We start from the raw sequence: 21,239 nt of genomic DNA, 5'->3' as shown, positions 1-21,239 counted from the left end.
TGCAATCCAATTGTATTATAACAAACGGAGACAGCACACAAATGGCACACAAATTGTATTTACTTAGGGATGTGAACTCCTTGGTGATTTGCTGGGGTAGACACATTCTTGTGTAGTTCCCCTGATAAGTGATTCTCTGTATTATTGATTTTCCTTTTGTCATTTTTGTTTAACATGTGATCAGATGTATGGATCATGTGATTTCCTGTGCTTTGGTTAATTAGGTGTCACCTGAGTGGGGTGTGGCACACCTGAGGATGGGCAACGCCCAAAACATGTTGTGTGCTTCTGTATGCTGACAATACAGTGCTATACTGAGCCATTTGTGTGTCATCTCCATTTGTTATAAAGCATAATCATGGCATCAATGACCAGCTGGCTTTGATTCCCTGCAAGCAGTGCTTTAAAGCCAATGGTTACCAATTTAAAAATAAAAAAGTCAGATACTCACCTAAGGAGAGGGAAGGCTCGGTCCTAATGAGCCTTCCCTCTCCTCTCCCGGTGCCCTCGGTGCTGCGCTGGCTCCCCCGTTCGTGTCCGCCACCTCAGGGACTTCGGAGGCCTTCGGGAGCACTCGGGCTTCCGAAGACGGGCCACTCCATACTACGCATGCGCGAGTGCATCATAGAGGGCGCTCGCGCACGCGTAGTATGGAGCGGCCGCGTCATCGGGAGCCCGAGTGCTCCCGAAGCCTTCCGAAAGCTCCCTTCGGCTGCGGAAGTGGCAGTATTTGACCGAACTGGTCGAATACTTTCACGGGGGATCCTGCGCGGGACCGGGCACCGGGAGAGGAGAGGGAAGGCTCATTAGGACCGAGCCTTCCCTCTCCTTAGGTGAGTATCTGACTTTTTGATTTTTAAAGTGGTAAACATTCACTTTAAATGTATAGCCTTCAAAATTGATACATTTTTAGCAATGTTAACACATCTTTTTTTAACGATTGCATATTTACTAAATGGAATTATTAAATGGAATTAAAATCATGTGTGAAATCGGTCTTTAAATAGACTAAAAATCTTACATTCCTTTATGGGCCACGTTTATTTCCTTACTTCAAGGGATTTGCTCGCAAACAATATATGTATATCAATGGGAGTAGGCGCTGGGAAGGTTTATACCTATTGAGCTGCACGTTCCAAAAAAGGGGGATCCCAGAACCCTCAAAATATTAAAAATATGTATTTATAAACAAATGGACATGCGTTATTTGTTAAAAAATAACCAATTTAATCTATGATTTTCTTCAGGTTTGCATAAAAAAAAAATTTCATAAAAATTCTGTACCAGAAGTGATCACTCTATAAACATCCGAACTCCACAATCAATCCCCCAAAGCACCATGCATTCGTTAAAAATAGCACACGCTTTTGTAAACATTAAGACTGCGTACTACAGATTGGAAATTCCCACCACCCGTAATGGACACGGCATAAGTTGTAAGTATCGATTTCAACAACTCCTTCAAAAAATAGATCGTAATGTAGGATTCTACTTTAAGAAAAAGTGCTGGCCGGCCTTATGTTTCAAAAATACTTCCACTTCCGGAAGGTAGATACGTCCGTTGTTAGTGGATTTGTCCAATACAATGTATGCCAACAGTCACATTGATATGCACCTCTTTGTAGCCCAATTTCAGAGCAGGCTGCATCTACTATGGGTACCTCTAAACCTTAGAAGCTCTTCTCACGAACTTTCAAGTTGTATACTCAGTCCGATACTGCAGTGCTTCTCTCTCCAGTCAGCTCACGGCGTTGCTTGGCGGCCTGCGTCACTTCCTGCTGGCAAGTCCAGTGTGACGCTCGCTCGCTTTCCCCGCAAGCCCAGAGCGGTCTCTTTGGGTGACGTCACCTTAAAGCAAAAGGACCTTTGTTCCAGAAATGGTCGCTTTAGCGCTATTGCGACCAACCAGGTTCCTATACTTCAGAAACAGCTTATCTTCAGGAGAACCTCTACGCGTTTCAGCTAAAAATCGTTAGCCTTCATCCTCCTGATGAAGGCTAACGATTTTTAGCTGAAACGCGTAGAGGTTCTCCTGAAGATAAGCTGTTTCTGAAGTATAGGAACCTGGTTGGTCGCAATAGCGCTAAAGCGACCATTTCTGGAACAAAGGTCCTTTTGCTTTAAGGTGACGTCACCCAAAGAGACCGCTCTGGGCTTGCGGGGAAAGCGAGCGAGCGTCACACTGGACTTGCCAGCAGGAAGTGACGCAGGCCGCCAAGCAACGCCGTGAGCTGACTGGAGAGAGAAGCACTGCAGTATCGGACTGAGTATACAACTTGAAAGTTCGTGAGAAGAGCTTCTAAGGTTTAGAGGTACCCATAGTAGATGCAGCCTGCTCTGAAATTGGGCTACAAAGAGGTGCATATCAATGTGACTGTTGGCATACATTGTATTGGACAAATCCACTAACAACGGACGTATCTACCTTCTGGAAGTGGAAGTATTTTTGAAACATAAGGCCGGCCAGCACTTTTTCTTAAAGTAGGATCCTACATTACGATCTATTTTTTGAAGGAGTTGTTGAAATCGATACTTACAACTTATGCCGTGTCCATTACGGGTGGTGGGAATTTCCAATCTGTAGTACGCAGTCTTAATGTTTACAAAAGCGTGTGCTATTTTTAACGAATGCATGGTGCTTTGGGGGATTGATTGTGGAGTTCGGATGTTTATAGAGTGATCACTTCTGGTACAGAATTTTTATGAAATTTTTTTTTTATGCAAACCTGAAGAAAATCATAGATTAAATTGGTTATTTTTTAACAAATAGCGCATGTCCATTTGTTTATAAATACACGTTTATTTCCTGCCCTTTCTGATTGTGTCTTTTAAACAGCAGCCTTTTGCAATCTCAAAAAAAAAATGTAAATCTGCACCTTGTAATGCTAATAAAGTTTGTAGCGTTAGCAGCATGGGCAATACAAAGGTTATAGCAACCGTGGCTGATCTTTTCTCTTGCGTCGCAATTGTGTTTCTTATTTACTTTCAGAACGTGGAGGACATCTAAATGGCATGCAAATCCCACCACACATTACGGCTTTTACTCTGTGTCTGATTTCACTCCTTTTCTTCTTTATTAGCTACGTTACCAGCTGGATCGAGACTCGTCAAGCTCAGTCAGAAAAGGCAAATCTGACCATATTGTTTGACAAGTACGTTCCTTACTGTTTGGAGCAAGTGCGATGTAATTTAAAAACTATAACGCCAATCCCAGAGAACAGCATGGTACAGGTAAAAGCTATGCATGTTATTTTAGTTCATAGTCTTGATTCTTTTTTCCTTTTTACAATAAAATATAATCCTGGCATTCTGTGCTTATAATGTCAAAGAAATGCAATGCTAGTGCATTGGTGGTGAATCGGAGTATTTGTCTCATGAGTTATTTCATTAATGACTGTGACGTTTCAGAAATAGCGTAGTATTCATTGTATGCAAAGTGTGTACATTCATACATTAAAGGTCATTTTTAAACTGGCTGTGTGCTGTTCACTTTCCGCAATATGCCCCAATCAGCTCCTATTTCAAATTTCAACCTTTTTGTAAAGTAGTGAAGTTTGAAATGTGCTATGTAAAGCGATACGAGCAAAACTTCAGTGAACTTTGGCATTTTTCACCTCCTTTAGGCCCCTTTCACACTGGCACGGTGCATTGGCCTGTTTTAATGCAGGCCAACGCTACACCAATGTAAGTCTATGGGGCTGTTCATACCGATGCAATGCGGCGCAAGTGAAGTATTCGCCACAACCCTGACGCTAGCGCATACTTTCATTGGTGGGCTACCTGCACGGCAACATGCTACGGACTGGAAGTCATGTAAGTCTATGGTGACACATGTATTTTTAAAACTTTGCATGGTAGTGTTGCGGCAAGCGTGCATGGAAGTGTATTTTTTTCCATGCATTGCCGCACAATATGTTTCTTTGGCCACAGGAAGTGAGCGCTAGGGAGCCTCACTTCCTGCTTGGCTGTCAGCCAGAAGGGGTGTACCGTGTATTAACGTGGAAATCCCCAAAGGATTTTTTTTGGCGTTGCGGTGCGATGCAATCATGACATTGCACCTCAGCACTAACGCAGATTAGCAGTGTGAAACCGGCCTCAGCATTCCAATGTCAAAAGTGAGAAGCTAGCTGTGGTAAGGTTACAAGTAACTGCATCTTTACTGAATGTTTTCTTAAAGCGGACCTGAACTCAGAACTTGATCTCTGCTCTAAAAGATAAGCAACAGCATAATACCCTTTAAAGTAAAACAGGAAAATGCTCTACTCTCTAAAAACACACAGGGTGCATTTACAGTATCTCTGTTGTCCTTGTGTCCTGTGCAATAGTTCAGATTCACTTTAACCACTTAAGGACTGCAGCCTTAAACCCCCTTAAGGACCAGACACTTTTTTTCCATTCAGACCACTGCAGCTTTAACAGTTTATTGCTCGGTCATACAACCTACCACCTAAATGAATTTTACCTCTTTTTCTTCTTTTCTTCTCACTAATACATGTTTCTTTTGGTGCTATTCGATTGCTGCTGCGATGTTTAGTTTTTATTATATTCATCAAAAAAGACATGAATTTTGTCCAAAAAATGATTTTTGTTTACTTTCTATGGTGACATTTTTCAAATAAAGTAAAATTTCTATATAAATTTTTGTCTAAATGTATTGTGCTACATGTCTTTGATCAATAAATAGACACTTATTGGATTGTTTTTGTTTGGGTAAAAGTTATAGCGTTTACAAACTATGGTGCAAAAAGTGAATTTTCCCATTTTGAAGCATCTCTGACTTTTCTGAGCACCTGTCATGTTTCATGAAGTGCTAAAATTCCAGGATAGTATAAATACCCCCCAAATGACCCCATTTTGGAAAGAAGACATCCCAATGTATTCACTAAGAGGCATGGTGAGTTCATAGAAGATTTTATTTTTGTCACAAGTTAGCGGAAAATGACACTTTGTGACAAAAAGTTTCCATTTCTGCTAATTTGTGACAAAAAAAAAAATGAACTCACCATGCCCTCTCTGAATACTTTGGGGTGTCTACTTTCCAAAATGGAGTCATTGGTGGGGTGTGTTTACTGTCGTGGCATTTTGGGGGTGCTAAATTGTAAGCATCCCTGTAAAGCCTAAAGGTGCTCATTGGACGTTGGGCCACCTAGCGCACCTAGGCTGCAAAAAAGTGTCACACATGTGGTATTGCCGTACTCAGGAGAAATAGTATAATGTGTTTTGGGGTGTATCTTTACACATACCCATGCTAGGTGGGAGAAATCTCTCTGTAAATGAGATTTTTTCACACAAAGTTGTCCATTTACAGAGAGATTTTTCCCACCCAGCATGGGTATGTGTAAAAATACACCCCCAAAACACACTATACTACTTCTCCTGAGTACGGCGATACCACATGTGTGACACATTTTGCAGCCTAGGTGCGCTAAGGGGCCCAACGTCCTATGAGTACCTTTAGGATTTCACAGGTCATTAGGGGAAATTGATTTTTATTATATTTTTTCACAAAGTGTCAATTTACACTAACTTGTGACAAAAAATAAAATCTTCTATGAACTCACCATACACCTAACGGAATACCTTGGGGTGTCTACTTTCTAAAATGGGGTCACTTGGTGAGGTTCCTATACGGCCCTGGCATTTTAGGGGCCCAAAACCGTGAGGAGTAGTCTGGAAACCAAATGCCTCAAAATGACTGTTCAGGGGTATAAGCATCTGCAAATTTTGATGACAGGTGGTCTATGAGGGGCCAAATTGTGTGGAACCGGTCATAAGCAGGGTGGCCTCTTAGATGACAGGTTGTATTGGCACTGAAGTGCAGGAAGCGCAGGATGTTCTCAAGTCGTGACCTGGACATGGCAGCAGAGAACATGGGCATATGATGTATTGAGTGCGTAGACCAATAAGACCGCAATACATTATTTTTGACTAGACCCATGTTAAAGGGAACCTTAACTGCTGCGGAAAAATAAATTCACTTACCTGGGGGCTTTCCCAAGCCTCCTGCAGCCGTCCTGTGCCCGCGCCGGTCCTTCGGTGCCCTCCGGTCTCCCTCCGCCGCTGAGTTTCGATTTCGGACGACTGCCAGTCGTCCTGGGGCCTCTTCCGCATTCCTTGTCGTAAACTGCAGTAAAGCGCGTCCGCATGACGCCAAACGCGTCATCGCATGACGCCAAACGCGTCATGCGGACGCGCTTTACTGCAGTTTACGACCAGGAATGCGGAAGAGGCCCCAGGACGACTGGCAGTCGTCCGAAATCGAAACTTAGCGGCGGAGGGAGACCGGAGGGCACCGAAGGACCGGCGCGGGCACAGGACGGCTGCAGGAGGCTTGGGAAAGCCGCCAGGTAAGTGAATTTATTTTTCCGCAGCAGTTAAGGTTCCCTTTAAGGAGAAGGCCAAAAAAAATGTTAAGTTTGGAAACTTGGAGTGGTATCCACCGAAAAGGCTGGGCATAGTAGCTTCTCGGATTGGCGGTTCGTATTGTGTGGCATATTGGTTGGTCTCAGCCACAATTAAGTCATAGAGATCCGCAGTGCAGAACAGATGAAAAAGGTCTAGGGCTGTTACTAGATTATCTGTCTCCACCTGGACTCCAGACTGGGCGGTGAAAGGGGGCAGTACGGGTGCGACGGAACCAGGGGTGATTGACAGGTGATTGACAGGTGATCAATGGGTGATTACAGGGGAGGATAGATGTATACAGTACACAGGGGGGGGGGGGGGTCTGGGGAGGATCTGAGGGTGTGTGTGTGTGTGGGGGGGGGGGGGGGGTGATCAGGAGCCCCTAGGGGGCTGATTAGAGCCTATTCTAAAATATAGCATTGACAGTGACAGGGAGTGATTGATGGGTGTTTAGGGGGGTGATTGGGTGCAAACAGCGGTCTGAGGGGGTGATCAGGGGAGGTTTGAGGGGTCCTGTGGGCGATCAGGGGGGTAGGGGGACAGGATCAGTGTGTGTGTTTACATACACAGCTGCCTCCTCCCCTGGTGGTCGCTCGATCACTGGGACCACCAGGGGAGGAGGCAGCCAGTATAATACACTTTGTTAGCTTAACAAAGTGTATTATACATTCAGTAACGGCGAGATCGAGGTGTATCCTCCCCTCTAATCACCCCCTGAGACACCCATCAATCACCTCCTGTCACCACCTGTCACCCCCTAGCACTCCTACCCATCAGATCAGGCCCTATTCTGCCCCTTGTCATATCATTTCAGCAGAGGGACAGCGGTGAAACAAGGGGACTGAGAGGACTGAGAAGCTCTATGGGATCCAGAGCCCTCACTGTTCTCGAAGTGAGCATCTGAGTCTTTTTTATTATATGGCTTCAGGTTCATGAACCTGAACCAACAATACCAGTGGCTGATATGTTTGGCTGCAGTAGTGTCTGGATTAAACACCTAAAACAAGCATGCAGCTAATCCAGACTTCAGTTAGGAACACCTGATCTGCTTGTTCAGGGTCTATAGCTAAAAATATTAGTTAACATGTCAGCCTCCATATTCCTCTCTCTTCAAGGAATAGATCCCCCACCACACACACAGTATTACCCACTGAGATTACTGGAGTTATGGACTCCATTAAGCTGGTGTATTATCTTTTTTTATTCAAAGTGTAATTGGGTAGGATGGGGTGGAGGGTTGCAATGCTTACATTAAAAAATGACATCCACCATTTATTATTATAGTTTCTGTCCTTGCTGTGGTAAAGTTTCTGATCACCACCCCTTCTCCAACCCACCGCTGCTCCGTGCTTGCATTAGTGCCGAGGGTGGGGTGGAAGTGCTCCAGCAGCCTGACCCCCCTAGATGGCAAGCATGAGAATTCCATTGCACGTGTGCATGCACAAAAGACTTGGTAGGCCCACAGGAAAGGGATGGGCTACTGGAGGAGCTGGAGAAGGAAAAAGAAGGGAGATTTGGGGGGGGGGGGGGGGAGGAGGGGTTTCAGAGTTAGGGTAGTTCTGTTCAATCACATTTTAAGGGTATGGTAAACTAACTACGTATCTATGTATGACACAGATTTATTCCATTGTAATATGTATATGCAGTTGGTACTGAGATGCCGGATTACAGCAGTCACACCTTTAAAGAGAATCTGTATTGTTAAAATCGCACAAAAGTAAACATACCAGTGCGTTAGTGGACATCTCCTATTACCCTCTGTCACAATTTCGCCGCTCCCCGCCGCATTAAAAGTGGTTAAAAACAGTTTTAAAAAGTTTGTTTATAAACAAACAAAATGGCCACCAAAACAGGAAGTAGGTTGATGTACAGTATGTCCACACATAGAAAATACATCCATACACAAGCAGGCTGTATACATCCTTCCTTTTGAATCTCAAGAGATCATTGTGTGTTTCTTTCCCCCTGCATCTCTCATGCACTGAAGTTTCAGGCTGTTCGTTTCTTGTTGCAAACAGCTTTGCCCTTGTCTGTAATTCCTCAGTATATGAAAGCCCAGCCAGCTCAGAGGACGATTTATCCAGCTTGTAAAAGATAAGAGAGAAGAGAGAAGATGCCCTAATCTAAATAATACACAGGCAGTGTGCATAGAGAGGCCTGGAAGGGGGAGTTCATAGCAGAACCACAACACTGAAGAACTTGGCAGCCTTCCAGACACAGGCCGACAAGTCTGACAGGGGAAAGATACATTGATTTATTACAGAGACTGTGATAGCAGAAAGTGCTGCAGTAAGCCAGAACAGATTAGAATAGCTTTTGGAACTTGTAGGATGGTAAAAAACAGGATGCAATTTTTGTTACGGAGTCTCTTTAATAAGCCATCACCAATTGTTTATAACTCCATAGTTACATAGTCACTTTCGTTGAAAAAAGACACACGTCCATCGAGTTCAACCAGAGAACAAAGTACAACTCCAGCCTGCTCCCTCACATATCCCTGTTGATCCAGAGGAAGGCGATAAAACCCCACCAGGCATGGTCCAATTAGCCCCAAAAGGGAAAAATTCCTTCCCGACTCCAGATGGCAATCAGATAAAATCCCTGGATCAACATCATTAGGCATTACCTAGTAATTGTAGCCATGGATGTCTTTCAACGCAAGGAAAGCATCTAAGCCCCCTTTAAATGCAGGTATAGAGTTTGCCATAACGACTTCCTGTGACAATGCATTCCACATCTTAATCACTCTTACTGTAAAGAACCCTTTCCTAAATAAATGACTAAAACGTTTTTCCTCCATTTCCTCCTTTTCCTCCTTTGAGCAACAGTAAAATAGTACAGAAAAGCTTAACAATGTATTTTACTTGCTTTTTGCTGTGCCATAGACCCGACTCTTTGGGCTCTTTCCCACTAGGAGCTGTTTTGTGCGTTTTAACGGAACACTTCGAGGATGCATTTAGAAAGGTAACATTTAAGTCTATTTGACTTTCATGTTAACTTTCACATTAAACAAATCGGTTCCAGAGCGTTATGTTGCAATGCATCTGGGAGCTTCGTAACATCCAGCTGCTGAGTTTTCCCATAGGGTGAATTAGAACTACTGCTGCTAATCAGCACTGCACTACAACTTCCCAACGTCATGCTGCAGGTCATAACGCATGCACAAAGTCGGTTCGTGCATTCGTTATATGATGTGAAAGAGGCTTTAGTGTGGTGTACAGATGGTCAATGATAACACAATATTTCCAGTTTGCATGCAATTGCACATTTTATGCAGCTTGGACTTGTGCCAATCATGTGCACTTCCAGTTGCCTCCTGCCAAGAAGTTCTGGAATTTCTACGAATCCCACCACACAGGTAACAGGAGACTTGTTTGCAAACGCATTAAAAAATGCTGAAGAAACATGAATGTTGAATGTTTCAGAAGCCTCACAAAAGGTACCTTTCAGATGACTTGCAGGCTCCACCTGAATATGTGGACATCCCTTCCTAGATTAAAAGATGTAACTGATATTTTTTCCTGCAGACACTGTGTTCTCTACTGGATTGTCTACTGACCGCTGAGAACACTCCTCCAGATTCACCACGCGAGCTCTATGAAATATACTTTGTTTTTGCCTGTGTTTGGTCATTTGGAGGTGCCCTCTTTCAAGACCAGGTAAGAAATTAGAAAAATACAATAACATGTCCTAATAACTTGCAGGGTTTTTATACTGACATCAAATTATTTTTTCTTTTTCCAGCTACTTGATTATCGGTTGGAGTTTAGCAGATGGTGGAACAAAGAGATGAGGACCATCAAGTTCCCTTCCAATGGCACTGTCTTTGACTATTTCATTGACCCAGACACCAAGAAATTCACCCCTTGGACAGAAAAGATTCCAGAATTTGATATGACTCCAGACACCCCTTTACAGGTAAGTTTGTATTACCAACATACCGTAAGTATTAGGGAGGGGAGTTTGCTAACACTGCCCAAAACGCTGATGTAGTATACATTTTTTTTATCTACCCGTATTTTCTGTAATGTAAGATGGAATAAAAGCCAACAGTGAGAGTGTGACCATTGTGAAATTGGCTTGGCAGGTATGTTGACCTGTGACCTCAGGTGCCAAGCATCTCATGTTCAGCATTCCTAAGATACATAGCAAGGTGCTGATTAATTAGTTTGAAGTCAAATATGAAGTATAACTGCTACACTCCTTTCACGGATGTCCACACACAAAAGTATATATCTGAATACATTCATTATTTAATTGAAAATGGCTGAGGCCAAAATCATAGACTGAAAAAGGGAAAAACGATTCACTGCTGCTTGAATACATTTAGTTAATTGTTATTTAAAAATTCTGTATTGAGTAATTCTGTTGGTTCATATAGGTTGTTGCTCTGTTGGCGGGCCTTGATGGTTGAAGTCTAACATTTGGTAGGGTCCTGTTACTCCACCCGGGGTGTAGATTTCAATCAGCCTTTCATAGCTCTTGCCATTCGCACCTCTGTTTGCGTCGCTGGCTCGCTGCACCTGCTCACTCTACTGTCACGCTGACAGCAGAGCTTCCATATGTTGGTCTGGAGCCAATTTCATTGGCTCCTGACCTCGTGTGAGCCAATCACAGCATAAAACCGGGAAATGGAGAAAGCAAACCTGAAGTGAACAAAAACTGAAGAGAAACTATATATAGTCCTGCTCCTAAATAGTTATTTCCTAAAGTCCCATGGTCTTATTTTGTATTTTAACCTTGATATCTATTCCCTTCACTCAGATGAGGGGGGGGGGGGGAGGGAGGGAGCTCCGGCACTGGGAGAGAGGCACGGGGGAGCAGAAAAAATGTTGGCATGCAGCAAGTGGACTATATAGGCGCTGCTGTATTTTCATTTATCATAATACAGTTATCAACATTTCAGAATAAAAATATATGTGATACAAATTTTTTTTTCCTTTACAACAAATGATAAGTTGAAAAGTATGTATTCTTTTTTTTTTTGCCATTTAAAAAAAAAAAAATTAAAATACAATATATATATATATATATATATATATATATATATATATATATATATATATATATATATATGTATATATATATATACTGTATATATATATATATATATATTAATATATATATATATATATATATATATATATATATATATATATATATATATATATATATATAGGATTTTTATTGTTATTTTTCGATTTTTCTTTCTTTCTTCGCATATATATTTTAAGTATGTGGGAGGATGTTCTTAGGTAGTTTACATATCATTTATGTTTATGGCCTTGTTTCTTTAACATTCCAGAGAAGATTGGGAAAAATACCTTCAAGGTTGACGAGGACTGCAATTGACAGAGCTATGGCTCTTTTAGGTCCCTGTTGTCCATTTAAATTTTAATGTTTCCATCATTTGCTCCTCAGTGTGAATTAACAGCCTTACTACCATGTTGGCTTCCCGATTTGAAGTCAGGACTTAAAATTAATTCAATAGCCCAGATTTACAGCGATTCTATATTTCACCAGGCAGAATCAATAATGTGACTGAAGTGAAGAAGATAAAAATTTATGGTATCTTGCAATTTAATGGTTGAAAAGATGCAATTGAAGAGATCATAAATTGTGAAGGAGTTTATGCTTGGTTGCTTCTGATTCAGTGCTTGCTGTTAGAATCTGATTTGTGACTATTCACGAGGTGTGATTAATGATGTGATCGATTCTTGCTTCAGTGCGGCAGAGCCGTTGTAATGCTCTTCATTAGAATAAATAAAATAAATTGACTGAAGCTTTATAAAAACTGTGTAACATTTAAAATCTGAAATGTCAATTTTTTTCCTGGTTACAATTTAGCTTTCTTCAAGCGGTTTCCACCTACGAGCCATCATTCATTGTCATTCTGGGAGGGTATTAAAGAAGCCCATGTGGGTTGGGGTTAGTTTTATGCAAAGCTTACTGAAGAGGAAACGTAGAGTTAAATGGGTGCTTGGCTGGAATCAGATTAGTATGACTTGTGATGGGAAGATATTGCTGCTGCTTATTAACCCTTTGCCTGAACTGTGTTACTGCTTATCAATGTTTGTACAGGTTGTGTGCATCGCTACAGACATCGGCCACAGAATTCCCTATGGAGGTGACGCTGGCCCTCATTTACTAGGGTTCTCCTGGTCAGAAATTAATGGAGAAGATAAATGTTCCTATATACCTGGCCTGGTGACTCGGTGACTAGATGTATTATAAGTATTCTTGCTACACCTCGAAGCAAGTCCCTGCAATTGTACACTCAGCATGATCTCACTAATTTTTCTGCAAGCTTTGCTAGTCTAATGTGACCCACATAAGAGTTACAAACATTCGCCTCCTAATAGCAAATGATTTTAAAGAGACTATAAAGTCTAAAATACTCATTGTGTGCATTATACTGACTTCTGTGGTGCTTTCAGTATAAGTACTTGTTCACGTTTTGCTGGCATTAAACGCAGTGTTTCAAAAAAGTAACGTTTTTAGGGATCTACCGCCCTCACATGCAAGTGAATGGGAGCATTTAGTACAAGCTTTTGCAGGCTTTCATGAAAGCCTGGCAGTTGATCCCAGCGTCTTGTCTCATCTCAAAAGCAACATGCAGCTTCTAGAAGGCGTTTGAAAGCCAGCAAAAGCCACTGAAATCCCATAAAAGCCAAAGAAAGCCCATAAAAGCCCAGCCTTTCCATATACTTCCTGTAAAAGCCACCAAAAGCCCAGAAATAGCAAAGCTCTCCTGAAAGCCATTAAAAGTCTTCAAAAGCCATTAAAAGCTAAGCTGTCAAATGCTGTCATTCTTGAAAAAAGAAAACACAGCATTTGAACGAAACACTTAGGGCTCTTTCACATGAGACAACGCGAACAGGAGCCGTTCTCCTGCACGCGTTGTCTGCCTGCGGCGTGTCGTCAGGTATCTGCGGTGCGACGCAATCAGCGGCGGTAGCTGGTAATTAAACCCGACGGAAAACGCCGGCTCGCGGGTGCGTTGGAGGAAAAACTGCGCCCGGGTGCGTCGGAACCGCAACGCATCGAAACGCAGCGTCGAGTGTGAAAGGTAAAATGAAAGTCTATGGACTTTCATCTTACCTTGAAAGAGCCCTAAGCAGAAGCTTAGCAGAAGCCCATGTGAACCATCCTAACTCACCCTCAGAGACTCCCTGTGCAGCGACTGTCGGTGGTTAGCCCTGCCCCCTTGCAGCCGAGTGCCATGGCACCCTCAATATCAGAGATACGGGCCCAATTCACTTTTTCTCCTGAGATTTATCCTAGGATATAATTTTTCATCTTCAATTTATGATAACTTTTTAGCACTGTGCAATGGAAAAAGTACCAAAATGTAGGTAAAAAGGTGCTATCAAAATTATACTGAGTATTTTTATACTTTTTCAGTTAAAAAGTGCTGGAAACTTATATTAAATAGAAGATGAAACAAGTATCTCCTAGGAGAAGAGGGGAGACAGTTAATTGCATATGGTCCTGTGTGTATTTTAGACCTTATCGACCCATAAGCAATTAACTTTTTCTCCTGAGTTTTCTCCCAGGAGATAATTTTTCATCTTTGATTTAGAATAACTTGGCAGCACTTTGCAATGGAAAAAGTACCAAAAATGTAGGTGAAAAAGTACTACCAAAATTATTTTGTGCATTGTTTTTGCTTTCTGGTGACTTAGAAGGTATTTTATTGATAAGTTTGAAAATCTCACCTAGGAGAAAACTCAGGAGAAAAAGTTAATTGCATATGGACCCTAGCCGCTTCAATAATTTGAAACCCAAATCTGCAGGATCACTTATTTTGTTTAGTGATCTCCAGACCAGGAGAACTTTTGTAAATGAAAGCAACTTTGTCTTCTTTACAGGGCAAACTGCACCGATCAACATAGATTGATGCATATGGCTGTATTGTAGTTGCCAAAGGACTGATTATACAGGTTCTAATTTTCCTACTTTCAGCCTTAAAGAGAACCTGTACTGAGTACAAATATTTAAAATAAACACATGAGGTAACTTCAAATGAACATTAAATAGTTACCTTGCCATCAGTCCCTCTCAGAAGCTCACCATTTTCTTCTTACAGTGATCCCTTCCAGATCTGACAATATTTTGTCAGATCTGAAATATATCAGTTGCTGTCAGTAAAATATCAGTTGCTGTCAGTTATAGCTGAGAGGAAAACTGATGTACCAGATAATGTCCATGTTTCCCTATGGCTGAAGTGGGCGATGTTTCAGTTTAACTGTGTGCTGACCAGAAAGCTGTTATGGGTAATGGCCATTTTCTAAATGGAGGACGGAAAATTCCCTTGATCACAGTGAACAAATAGGACGTGGGACAGGAGAAAGATATTGAGGAGTAGACTACATGGAAGGTAAGTATGACTTGTGTATCTTATTTTGACTTTTAATTTTCAGTTCAGGTTTTCTTTAAGTTTTGCTAAAGACTTGTACACATGCTGGAGGGTTCTCAGCCAAGGTGGCTGGACGGGCCGTTTCTGCCTAGAATCTAGTGTGTGTAAAGCCTCTTGTTGCTGAAAGATTTAGAGTGACAAATCATCTCAATGGAGCTCATTGTTCTCCTACTTATCCCTCCCACTCAACACTCCTCCATTGGACGCTGCACCATTGTCCCTCCACCTCTGTTCATAGCAACAGAATGTGTCATGAGGCTGTGGACTTACAATGCCTCTGTACAGCAAATTCATGGAGTCCTAATGTTCTTTTTGCCTGTGTACACACCTTAAAGAGAAACTCTGACCAAGAATTGAACTTTATCCCAATCAGTAGCTGATACCCCCTTTTATATGAGAAATCTATTCCTTTTCACAAACAGACCATTAGGGGCCACTGTATGACTGATATTGTGGTGAAACCCCTCCCGCAAGAAACGCTGAGTACGTACTCCAGGCAGTTTCCTGTCTGTGAACCTTGCTGCATTGTGGGAAATAGCTGTCTACAGCTGTTTCCAACTGCCAAAAAAGCATGCAGCAGCTACATCATCTGCGAACTGTAAAAATGTCACCATGTAATAAATATCAGAATGTAAATCAGGGATTTAAAAGATTTACAATGGGCAAACACTGACTAAATCATTTATACATAATTATTGTAAAAATGAAGCGCTTTTTTTATTACATTAATTTCACTGGAGTTCCTCTTTAACTGTGGTGGTCATTACAAAGCTTTCTCTCAGCAGTTATTATATTCGCTTAAGAGCCCTTGGGAGAGGGTTAAAGGCAAACTATTTATGAGCAGGCGGCAATAGTTTTAGTTCCAGGGAAAGGTGGGTGCGTTTCAAACAAGTCTCCAGCTGGACCATAGATGGAATAAACTGATAATGTGTCAACAGAGAACAAGGTGAATGTAGGATCGTTTTTCAGAGCATCAAAGGCAGATTGCTATACATTTCATCCACTTATTCAGAAAAGTAGGGGAACTAACACTCTCCCCTCCTGCTTTTTGGTATTTTGTTGGAATATATCATGTACCTGGTAGGGAGACTCACATGACAAGTACCGTATATTCTCTCTTGCACTTCACAGTCCTGAAACCTTGAAATGAGACAAGGGGCCCATATGCAATTCAGAGTTTTCTCCTAGGTGGTATTTTCAGAACTTGTCAATTAAATGCCATTCATTTTAAAACGCCATGTGCTAATGTGGGCGTAATTGAAAAAAAAAATTGTTAAGGGAGCATTTTATAACAGTAGTAGAATATCTGTTAATTTACCGTTATTGTACAACCTAATTGATATAGTGAAATATCGGCAATATTTTCCCATGTTTCACTATGACCTAACCTCGCCCAACTCCCTACACAGAACACTCCACTGGTGGTCAACTAACACCCTCCCCCCAGGGACCTAAAAAGCATCCCAGACAACTAATAACCCTCCTCTCCAGACAACTAATAACCCTCCTCTCCAGGCAACTAATAACGCTTCCTTCCCGGGCAACTAATAACCCTCCACCAGGCTACTAATAACCCTCCACCAGGCTACTAATAACCCTTCCACGGGCAACTAATACCTCTCCCCGGGCAACTAATACCTCTCCCAGGGCAACTAATTACCCTCCCCTCTAAATACTACTCCCCCCAGCAAATAATAACCCCCACCTAACCTTAAACCCCCTCCTCCTGTGACAAAAGATGATTGCCCGCTACGGGAACTGGGGTTAATAATAGTGGACACTTTGCACCCACTATTAGTAGCCACAGTTACCATAGTGGGTGGCCCAGCTCTTTAGCGTGCATTCATTTTTGTTCGCACTACAATTAGCTGCTTCTGCCTTTTCAGCCCCTAGCAAGCAAGAAAATACTCCGAATAATTGTAATATTTTTTCACCTACTTTTTTGATTGAAAAGTGCTGAAAAGTTATTTTAACCACCCTGGCGTTTGGTTGTTCTGCGGCGCTCGGCCACGGGTGTTTTTTTTTCACTTTTTTGTTTTATCATGTAGCTAGCCTAGCGCTAGCTACATGATTCCCCCCTTCCTGCGGCATCCCTCCCACCCCTCCGATCGCCGCCGGCGATCATACCCAACAGGAAATCACGCTCTGAACGGGATTTCCTGTTAGGGCTTCCCTCGTCGCCATGGCAACGATCAGGCGGAGTCCTGATCCAACCCTTAGCGCAGCCTGGTGGTGATTGGCCAGGCTGCGCAATGGATTGGCGGTGAGTGGCGGCGATCGAGTGAAACACGCAGCTAGCAAAGTGCTAGCTGCGTGTTTTAAAAAAAAAAAAATTGTCAAAAAAGGGCTGAGCAATCCACCGTGGCGGTAATGGATGAGCTGAGCTCATCCATACCGCTAAGGTGGTTAAAGAGAAGAGGAAAAATCTTCTAGGAGATAAGTCAGGTGAAAAAATGGGCCAGTGGCCCATATGCAATTAACTTTTTCTCCTTAGTTTTCTCCAAGGAGATCATTTTTCATCTTAAATTAACTTTTCAGCACTCTGCAATTGAAAAAGTATCAAAAACTATGAGAAAAGGTACTAGCAACATTATTTTGAATATTTTCGTTCTTGCTGCTAGTTTAAAACGTATTTTATTGCCAAGTTTGGAAATATCACTTAGGGCAAAACTCAAGGGAAAAAGGTAATTGCATATGGGTCAGGATGGCAAAAAATGAGAGCAGAATATGACATTTTAGAGTCATCACATATGTGTAGCAAATGATCAACAAGAGGTAACAATATGAGTCGGGCCCGTTCAGACTACAAAATGCGGACCCCAACGCATGCGGACCGCAACGCGTACGAACGCACGCATGTCCGCGTTCGTATGCGTTGCGTGGCTGATCCCATCACTGAAAAGTGAATGGGACAGCCGCGCGTTTTTGTAAAATCTGCGTGCAGCATGCGTTCCCGGACCACACAGGTCCGGAACGCATGCTGTGTGAACATCAGACATTGCACTCTATGCAATGTCTGATGTCGTGCATTTTGGCCACCTGCACGCGTTTCCAAAACGCGGCTGGAAACGCGTGCAGTGTGAACGGGCCCTAAGGATGCAGGAATGGAGCTGGCAGGCAGTAACACAGTCAAAAATAGGTACCTGTAGGGAACAGATGAAGAATCACATGACAATCAACTGTTTAATATAAAGTTAACAGCAAGCCAAAGCCAGTAACATGGCATTAGAATTAGAAGCCAAAAGCTCAAGTCCCAAGGGTAGCTGAAATTAACAAACAGCACCAGATCCAAGTCAGAGTTATTGGATTTTTTGGCAACATTACCAGCACTCGACACATGATCATGAATGGAATTGCACACAGACATACATCATAAAGCAAATATCTGCTGACTTCCATAAATACAAGCACACGCCTGTCCCACTGTAAACTCAAGTAAGCAGCCATAGCCAACAATACACTCTAGTTGCGTTCATAAAGACACTGCCTGTGTCTCCCGGCCAGTCAGCTTTCGCTGACATGTAACACACTTATCAAGCTGTAACTTTGACACATTGTATATAGTGTACCCCTGTTCACTTTTATGTTTGTTACCTACATGACAGTCCAGTATCCGGGTATCTGTGTTCATTTATATGTTAAGACATATTGGTTTAGGTGTAACTCTGCCCCTGGGTACTGTTGGCTTTTCCTACAGCGACACGTGTGTCTGTATGTTACACAGGCAGGTGCATACGCACACAGTTACCCAATATCTAGATTTATATGTATCACAGATATTAGACATGGATGTCCTCCCCCAACTGTTGGGGCGTGTTCTGTGGCCATCCACTGAAACTTTTAGGGTGGCCATTTACACAGACTGCATGCAGGGCGAACTCTCCCCCACGCCATAGTGACATTTAATGATTGTGTGTGTGTGTGTGGGGGGGGGGGGGGGGATCAGACAAGAACCCCTCAGTGAGGTCCTCTGTTAAATCATTCTAGTAAGCCAATCAATTTGGCTTTTTTTGTACAATATTTTTAAGTTTGACAGTAAAATTGATGTTTTAGCCTGTATAGTAGACATTTGGGTACCCTCACGGCTTTGTCCCTAGGACAGTGTTTCTCAAACCTGTCCTTGTGACTCCCCAAGGGTGCATGTTTTGCAGGAAACCTCACCTATGCACAGGTTTGGTTATTAGTGTCTCAGCTAGGAGGAGTCCATGCAACGCAGACACTAATTACCCCACCTGTGCATAGGTGAGGTTGCCTACAAAACATGCACCATTGGGGAGTCAAGAGGACAGGTTTGAGAAACACTGTCCTAGGACCATGTGTCACATATCATTCATTTCCTGGTACTAATTTTCAGTGTTGCATCAAGCTTTAACGCTAACCAGACAAATTATTGGCTGTACTTTGGAGTCCTTGAAGGTCACTGGTGAAGAAGTATGAGCAGCTATATGGCATGCTAATCTTAAAAGTCAGAAAACTCGGTGCTACCAAGTGAAAAACAGGCAAATCAGAAGTTGCACATTTATTTTTACAGAAATGTAGCCATAGGGCAATCCAGCTGAACAATGTTCAGGTAAACGGAGGGGATGTTTTGATTTTAGCAGACACCATGAGTGAGATCTTCTGGGCAGCATCCTATATAAGTTTACTGATTCAATTTACTTGTTGCCCAGATTTCTTCTTTAAGAAAATAAAGTTGTGGACCCCCAAAGTTCATTGTGTCAAGTTTTCTTTCACCGCTTTAGTTTTATAGTCATGAATTTCTCTGTTCTCCAGAAATCCAGAAGTCATGAAGTCACTCTTGTGGCACGTGCAATTAAGTGTCTGAACGAGCACGCCCTTCTGTCCTTTCCTATTTTTATCAGCTCCATTTTGTCTACCTACTGTACATCTTTTATCTGATCTTCCTTGTCTAAATCACTCAACACACATTAGCACGTTGCTCAGTTTATTAGGAATTGATCATGCGTTCATGCCTTTTTCCCTTTCAAGAGTGCTTTTAAGTATTAGGCCCTGTCGTAATCAAGTTGAACATGATAATGAGAACATGCTCACATTGTTAAAGTAAATGATCCAGTGCACTTAAAGTGAAGACACATTTGAACTACAATTTGTGGTCTTCACAGCAGTATTGAATAGCCTGGGAGGAATGTTTATGGCATAATAACCCCTTAAGTTCCAGGTTCAGACCCCAGACATGGTTGGGTTCACTGCATAAATCTCGCATTATTCCATCTGTATAGAGAGAAATTCCATTATATTTTTTGTTATTTCTCAGAACATAATTAAAGATACCCCTTTAAGATGACTTGTTCGTTTTATAGTTATGCATATTCTTAGAACCTATTCTGGCTTCGTTCACCGGTTTTACCTACTATTTTAACATTTTTGCTGATTTCACTTTATCTCATGACTCAATTGCAGAAAAGCAGCCCTGAAGTGAAACGGAACTTAGGAGATAATTAAAGAGGAGCTGTAGTGAAAATAGCATAATTAATAAAATTGCTTATTGTTTACAATATTAATTTATAGATGATTTAGTCAGTGTTTGCAGATTGTAAAATCTTGCCTCTTGCTGATTTACCTTCTAAAATGTATCACTGGTGGTGACATCTTTAGTCCTGCCAGGTCATCTGTGCGAAATGTTCATGAGTTAGAGTTCTATGCACAGAGAGAGATACTGCTTGCTTGGCAGTTGGAAAAATGCATTATTTCCCACAATGCAACAAGGTTCACAGACAGCACACTGTCAGGACCAAGATCATGACACCACACTCTGGGAGGGGTTTCACCACAATATCACCCATAAAGAGAAGGTGAAGATTTCTTGTGGGAAAGGGGGTATCGGCTACTGATTGGAATTAAGGTAAATCCTTGGTTACAGTTCCTCTTTAATTGTATGTGTAGCCGTTGTATACACTATAAAACTTTCCTGGTAGAAGAGTAAGGCTTTGTTCACATCATTTAGCACAGATGGCTGTGCGATCGGAACACAAGGCGTACAATCGCACACCATCTGCACTGTTATGCGTTGCTGATCCCATTCATTACAGTGAATGGGTCAGCACTGCAATTTCCGAACAATGCATGCAGCAGTGCAATAGCGCATCACACTGCTGCCCAGCGCATATGATAGGAACTGTAAAAAGGCTGTCTATACACTTCTACCATGTCACACTATACGCGCTGCCGAAATGCGCGCGACAGCACGTATAGTGGAAGCGTGGCCTAAACAGCAGCCATGTCAGTGTGTTGTAAAACCTGGTTTTGCCTTCTAATTACTATACAGAAGAGCTGCCACCAGGGCCGGCTCTAGTAACAGTGGGGCCCCTGGGCAAAATTAACTAGGGGGCCCCCCAGTAGACACTCCCCAACCAAAAAGTGGCAGTAGGGAACTGGCTGCCACTGCACTGCCACT

At 42.3% G+C, this 21,239-nt stretch overlaps 1 protein-coding gene across 4 annotated transcripts in view; it reads left to right on the top strand.

The window, feature by feature from the left end:
• The window catches only part of LOC137524955 (dynein axonemal heavy chain 11-like), a 378,600-nt gene that overhangs the window by 72,273 nt on the left and 285,088 nt on the right, over nt 1-21,239 (top strand). For 3 of the 4 annotated variants that reach the window (XM_068245505.1, XM_068245508.1, XM_068245509.1), the window contains 3 exons: nt 3,081-3,231; nt 9,933-10,064; nt 10,150-10,323. In XM_068245505.1, coding sequence (XP_068101606.1) covers nt 3,081-3,231; nt 9,933-10,064; nt 10,150-10,323 — 457 coding nt within the window. The remainder of the gene's footprint in view (nt 1-3,080; nt 3,232-9,932; nt 10,065-10,149; nt 10,324-21,239) is intronic. The other variant, XM_068245507.1, reaches the window with a different exon arrangement.

The sequence above is a fragment of the Hyperolius riggenbachi genome, chromosome 7, assembly GCF_040937935.1.
Source record: "Hyperolius riggenbachi isolate aHypRig1 chromosome 7, aHypRig1.pri, whole genome shotgun sequence".
In the NCBI taxonomy this organism is placed as follows: domain Eukaryota; kingdom Metazoa; phylum Chordata; class Amphibia; order Anura; family Hyperoliidae; genus Hyperolius; species Hyperolius riggenbachi.
The sequence above is the reverse complement of the archived record's forward strand: the minus strand, read 5'-3'. Positions and strand labels throughout refer to the sequence as shown.